General features: G+C 45.4%; 1 protein-coding gene across 1 annotated transcript; it reads right to left on the bottom strand.

The window, feature by feature from the left end:
- Window positions 1-2,416: 2,416 nt before the first annotated feature.
- Window positions 2,417-4,733, bottom strand: CARTPT (CART prepropeptide). The gene is made up of 3 exons (XM_040262686.1): window positions 4,318-4,733; window positions 3,804-3,887; window positions 2,417-2,958 (listed from the first exon to the last, which is right to left on the bottom strand). The coding sequence occupies exons 1-3, from the start codon at window positions 4,474-4,476 to the stop codon at window positions 2,851-2,853; spliced, it is 351 nt and encodes a 116-aa protein (XP_040118620.1). The 5' UTR covers window positions 4,477-4,733; the 3' UTR covers window positions 2,417-2,850.
- Between the last annotated feature and the right edge of the window lie 1,811 nt (window positions 4,734-6,544).

Here is a 6,544-nt window from a genome sequence, read left to right as displayed (position 1 = left end):
ATGCCTAGAGTCAGATGTGCCATTTTCTGGATTGAGAGAGAGTATAGGTACACAAATAGAATCTGGGTCCCTCAGAGCCCTCCAGATTCTGGCATAGCGTAAGGGGTATAATATCAGTAATCACCATAGGAAGAGGAATTGTTGTGTGCAACTGAGAAAAGTTATCCATCAATCTTCATATGTCATTGCAGGCTCCTATGAGAACCACTGCTCCATTCCTACACTTTATCATTCCTCAGATCTTTAGGTGGAGGAACTTGTCAGTTCCCAGACCCTCGATCTTTCAGCCAATCTCAGAAGGAGGAAATGGCGACCCACTCCAGTATTCTTGCCTGGGAAATCCCATGGACAGAGGAGACTGGTGGGCTACAGTCCATGGGGTCACAAAGAGTCGGACACAACTGAGCAAGCACCCACTATTCACGCACAAAAAGTCTCTAGGGTATATATATGGAAGCTTCCAAATGGGCAACAACTTTGATCATTTCAACTTTCCTGATCTTTAACATTCTTATCCTCTCCACAGGGACCTTCAATCATTAAATATATTAAAACATTCTATTTGAAGAGGTGCTCTTATACTGATAAAATGAGAAGGCAAAGTTACTTCTAACAAGCCACTTAAGATTAAGTGTTGCCATCACCAGTGTAAAATGTTATTAGCACTATGAATTTAAAATCTGGGCCTCTACAAAAAATTTTCAGAAAACAGTCATTTCATATCCAGCCCACAGATTCTCCATCATCAGTCTCGCATAAGTCCACACCCTTTAGTTATATTAAATAAGAAATGATATAGGGATATAAGGGATGATATAGTAGGGGTAATGGTGAGGGGTACAAATTAAAGGGGTTTGGAACAATATTCTTAAAATATTCTTATTCTTTTTTTTTGAACTGCAAATTCTTCCAACACTTCTTGCTTTGGGGAGAAACACTGCAGGGTAAAATAGGAAGCAGTTCTAAGTGTTATCCCTGAGGGTCTTGTCTATGCAGTAACCAATGATTAAAACAGTTTCCTCATCTTAGGACTGACACAAATGGGAAGAGTTAAGGTGCTCAAGAAGCAGATTAGAATTTCAGTTGAACTGCTTTCTGGAAAAGCAGTGGACTATGAAATTATTCAATTACTCTTTTCAGTTTTTAAAAATTCAAATGCAACACATTTCAATCACAACTAAGCGTGGTATTCAAATGGAAATGTGACTCCCCTAAAATACATTGATCTAATTTCTATTAAAGAAAGAAGTGTTTTCTGGGAAATTTGAGAGTCCATACAGCCGGCTCAATTGCCTGGGGTGACACACAGAGAAAAGACAAACCTTTGGAGAAATTAGAGCTGAAATCATGATTTAGGATTGACTGAGCTAGTCCTGTCTTCTCTCTTGGTGTCTGCTCCCTCCTCTGGGGGGGAAAAAAGTGATAATAGTATCGTGCAAGATAATTAAGAGGACCAGTCATGCTAACAGTAATAATAAGAGCAAAGGGCAATAAGAGTAAAGGGCAACTGTGTATGACAATATTTTAAACACCATATTCTAGATCCTTAAGAATCAGTGGAGAGACTTTATTTTTAAATTCTATTTTTATGCAGGGGCCTCCTGAGTTCGCATTAGGAAAAAGCCACTGTTCCTCTCAAGATGCTTCTTCCCAAATATTATTTAGTTTGATTTACAGTCCCAGAAATGTGACCTCAGGTAAGCACTCAGAAACATTTAATGGCTCCTGAACTTTACATTTAAGATTTTTGTATTTCTTGAGTTGAACCTGCCCTCATTGATTTTCACTTGTTCCCTTCGAAATTGTTTACTGAAATGACCATTTTTCCCTTTGAACTGAGAATATTCCCAAGATTGTGTATTAAACAGTGGTAATTATTGGGTCTCACACTCTTAGAGCAGCTAAAATGGCTATTTACCTTCCTCTGGACATAAAACAACCCCCAAAGAGTCTACTTTTTTAACCAATGCATAACTTCTAATAAAGGAACTGTCAAAACAAAATTCTTAATTTTTTAAATTGCTCTTAATGTAACTAAAGGCTGAAATAATTTCTCTTCTATTGTTCTCCCTGTTTAAGGGTTCTAGCTGAAGGTTTTAATAAACAAAATGTATCAACTCAACTCCAATCATCCTCATTTCATCTCTCGCTCTGTTCTCACACACACACACACAGCACCCACACACACATCCATACACACAAACACACATACTTCACACACCACTGCAATCAAAGGAAAATAATGTACCAAAGTTTCTGCAGCAAACTCCTAATTAATGATGAAAGCTCCTTGGAGTCCTGGTGCTGTTTTCCCAGTGGACCTCTATTTTAAAAACATTTTTCCTTGAAAACAACATCGTGGTTAATCCCACCATTCCTATTTAAATTACTTATGCAGAAACAACAATGTGCTATGAGCAATTATGAAAAACACTTTATTATGTATAATTTGTACATGCTTCAATCTGTGATGCTTGGGTGATTTATTTTCCAGGTTGTGATGTCATCTGTCAAGATTTTACCTGATCTAATTTTCATCCTGTCATGCCACCTACAAAAATACAATTTTCAAAGTGAAGTTGTTCCTCTTTGCTTAAATATCCACTTTTAAAAGTTTGTCAGACAGAGAAAATAAGAATAGAATATTTTGTACACATAGCAACACCATACAAGGCATTCCTCTTCACACAGTAACATCTAATGTGTTCTTTTTATTTGGAAACAGCAGGAAGAGAGCCCCCTTTTCCTTAGAGGGAAATGCAAACTTTGTTGCTAAAGCCAGACTCCAGGGATGAAGGTGTGGTCCCCTGGGGAAAGTGGGGAGGGGGCTTATGGAGAAGCGTGGGTGCCTCATAAGCACTTCAGGAGGAAGGAATTGCACGAGGTTCCTCGGGGACAGTCACACAGCTTCCCAATCCTAGCTCCTTTCCGCACGGCGCACTGCTCTCCCGCGTCACACTGCAAACAACACAATGTGTAGTCATGCCGCACAAGCACACCTGTGCTCCCAACAGGCCCGTCTCCCCATCAACACAAAGTCTGCCTCTGGGGAGGGACAGATGAACCCTGCCACCACCACCACCGTGGGTCCAAGTATAGTCAGGCTTGAAACAAGGAGAGCCTTGTGCTCATCATTTGCGAGAGAGAACATAAAAGGAAAGAAATTGAAATTATTGAACTGCTCATACTGTGTTCTGCCTTTTTCAGGGAAGTTACCTTTCCTGGGTCCTTCAATTGCTCATCAAAAAAAAAAAGTCAACCAGACCTTTGCATCTAAGAAATAAACAGTAGACCTCACAATCCTTGCTCCCTATGTCCACCTTCTCATCCCCCCCAAAAAGATTAAAATGTGTGTGTGTGTCATTCAAGGAAGGTGAACAGACAGGAATCAAGATTTTTTACTTGAACTTAGGTTTTTAAAAACTGGCAGTGCTTCAGAAGGCAGGAAGTAAGTTAGAGGAACAAGAACTGACTAGATTCAAGGACTCTTCCACTCAGAGAATTCTTTGGGAGGTTTAAAAAAAAAAAACAGGCATATTTTCAGGAAATACTGCTTTCCACAGAAACCCAAGGGCAGATTCCTGGTACCAGTTGTTCGATGTTCCAGAATGGCCAAACTACTCTTTAACTTTAGAGACCAAGAGGAAAGGGTTGACACGGTGGAAACAAAGGGGAGCCCACGAACTCGGCAAACCCATTATCTGAATGAATAGCCACATACTGGGAAGACGCTGGTGTCTAAGGTTCAAGGGGGTGCATTTCCTCGTAGAAAAGCATGGGGAGGGGTGACCCCAAAGCCTTACCATGGGGACTTGGCCATACTTCTTCTCATAAATTGGAATACGTTTACTCTTGAGCTTCTTCAGAACTTCCTGCAGCGCTTCAATCTGCAACACACCGCCCCCCGGATCCCCAAGTTGCCGCCTTGGCTGTGCGCCCAGCCCAGGTGCTCACTTCCAGCCCTAGTTATAAGGAACCGGGGCACCACACACTCCTCCCCTGGACTCCGCAAAGAGGGACGTTCGAGGGGTGGAAACTTAGCGAGCGCTGTCCCACGTACTGAGCGCAGGGCCAGGAGCCGCGGAGACTCCTGTTGCTCCGAGGAGCCGGGATCAGGGATTTGCTCCACAGACTATCTAGAGCCCATGGGCTCAAGATATTCTTCGGGTGACAGCGGGAGCCGGGGATTTGTGCCCACCTCCCCGGACCCTGAATCTAAGAATCGGGGTGGGGAGACAGGGAGAGAGAGAGAGAGATGCGTACAAAGCAAGGAACCTCGCGGCAGCCAGGGGAGTCCGGGGAGAGGGGGGTACCGACCAGCTCCTTCTCATGGGAGGCATCCTCCACGGCGGAGTAGATGTCCAGGGCTCGCGGCTGGAGCTCGGCGTCCTCCTGGGCTAAGGCGCCCAGCAAAGGTAGCAGCAGCAGCAGGGCGGCGCCCAGGAGGGGCAGCAGGCGCAGACGGGGGCTCTCCATGGTGCTGAAACTCGGCGCTACTCGGGCACCTTGCGCTCCCACCTTTTATAGCGTGCCTGAGCCGGAGCGCAGGGAAGAAGGAGGGGGCGACGAAGGAAGGAAGGGGGTGTGGAGGAGGGTCCGGGTCAACCGTCTGTAGGCAGCGCTTCGCCGCCGCTTGACGTCAATGCCCGCCGGGCTCCAGGCGCCCCGGAACGAGGTTCTGCGCACAGATGGGCAAGAGCTCGGAGAACCGGGACCCTGTGCCCCCAAGTGCTGTCAGCCCCGCGGCAAGGGACGCTCCCCTAGGGGCCTGAGCTGAAGTCCAGGGGCGAGAGGTGAGGGATGGAGAGAGGGAGGGGACTAGGAAATGGAAAATGCCTTCGAGTCGAGGCACAGACTGAAGCATCCCTCCCCATCACCTAGCAGCCGTGGCGGCAGCAGGATCCACCTCACAGCACTGCTTTACTCCTTACCCTAGCCCCGTTTGCAGCACCAGGAAGACGGTGTTGCCTCCAGGCACGAACGTTTGCTGAGCACCTTACTAGGCACTCTGTGGTGGAAGGGAGGCAAATACAGTCCATAAAAAAGAGAGAAAGAGAGAAAGAAATCACGGCCTTCCTCCTACTGGGTTCTTTGATGGAGTCTGCGTGGTAATGAGAAGAAAAGGAAAATAGACTAACCCCAACTCAGCAGCTACGTGGAGAGTGTAGGGAGCCAGATTCTGGCTCAGTCCTGGCTCTCCCCTTACAAACTGTGTGACTTTGGGCAAAATGAAAAACATATCTGATCCTCACCCGTTTTTTTGTTTTGTTTTGTTTTGGAAAAGTGGAATTTTAAAATGTACCTCACAATGTTTTCAAGAGAATGGAATAATAGATTACGTATGTAAAACCCCTGGCCCTTAGCACAATTAACGCCAAGCCTTTCCTTTGAAATTTGAGGCTGACCAGATAAGTGACTGTGGGCAGGATCTCAGTTTTTCCTCAGGTCAAATGCAGCTGTCCTCGGAACCCCTCTTACCCACTGCTCACCCCTGAAATCTAAGAAGTCTGACTAGAGAAAGCAAAGAGGGTGGGGAAAATGCAACAACCTAATTATGAATTATCTTCAAAGATCAAAAGTCAGTGGTGAGCCAGGTCCTCAGTGACTGCAGAAGACAGTTTTTTCAGAGATTGGAGTTCCTACAGTCTAAATGGAAATGAAATTCCTATAGGAGATGTTTTCCCACTTACCTAGAGGCTTATCCCACCTGTCTGCCCATCTGGCTTCTTCTTTTACCACACCCACTTTCTCTTAACTGCTCCCGAATCTATCCACTCTTGCCCAGCCCTGTTGCTACCACCCCAGTTCTGGACAGCTGTCCCAACCTACTTCGTGCTTACCCCCAGCTGCCACCCCATCTTCTCTTGCTTTCCTCTAATCCATAAGTCACCCCCAAGCAGAGTGTTCTTCCCCTTAAAGTACACTAATGGTTTCCCATTACTTTCTATACTAAGTGTGCGTACTAAGTCACTTCAGTCGTGTCCAACTCTTTTCAACCCTCTGGACTGGAGCCCATGAGGCTCTTCTGTTCATGGGATTCTCCAGGCAGGGATACTGGAGGGGGTTGCCATGCCCTTCTCCAGGGCATCTTCTCCACCCAGGGTTCAAACCTGCATCTGTCTCCTGCGTTGGCAGGCAGATTCTTTACCACTAGTGCCATCTGGAAAGCCCCCTCACACTAAGCACTGAATCTAAATTCTTTATCCTGACTTACAAAGTACTTGATCTGTACCACTCTCCAACCACATGTCTTACCGGCACAGGCCCCTCCACTCCAGCCTCAGTAGCCTTCTTTTTGGTCTTCTCACAGGCCAAGCTCATTTCCACTTTGAGGCCTTTACACTTACCTTGCCTAGAAAGTTCTTCCTTCATCCCCAAATGACTATTTCCTGTCATTAAAATCTCAGTTTCAATCCTGATCACCCCATCTAAAGTATCTACCAATTTAGTCTCCCACAGATTTATCATTTAGCAGATGATCTGCGTCATTAGGCTACTTAATACATAATATGTTGTTTCATTTATCACGTTATTTAATGGCTAC

Source organism: Oryx dammah, unplaced genomic scaffold (assembly GCF_014754425.2).
Source record: "Oryx dammah isolate SB20612 unplaced genomic scaffold, SCBI_Odam_1.1 HiC_scaffold_20, whole genome shotgun sequence".
Lineage (NCBI taxonomy): Eukaryota > Metazoa > Chordata > Mammalia > Artiodactyla > Bovidae > Oryx > Oryx dammah.
The sequence above is the reverse complement of the archived record's forward strand: the minus strand, read 5'-3'. Positions and strand labels throughout refer to the sequence as shown.

What these genes read in the sequence shown, in the direction of transcription:
- CARTPT (XM_040262686.1), bottom strand. Translation starts at nt 4,476, where the DNA reads ATGGAGAGCCCCCGTCTGCGCCTGCTGCCCCTCCTGGGCGCCGCCCTG. An exon ending in CCTCCCATGAGAAGGAGCTG is followed by an intron (nt 3,888 to 4,317) that starts GTCGGTACCCCC and finishes GGTGTGTTGCAG; the next exon opens with ATTGAAGCGCTGCAGGAAGT. An exon ending in AGTATGGCCAAGTCCCCATG is followed by an intron (nt 2,959 to 3,803) that starts GTAAGGCTTTGG and finishes TGTTGTTTGCAG; the next exon opens with TGTGACGCGGGAGAGCAGTG.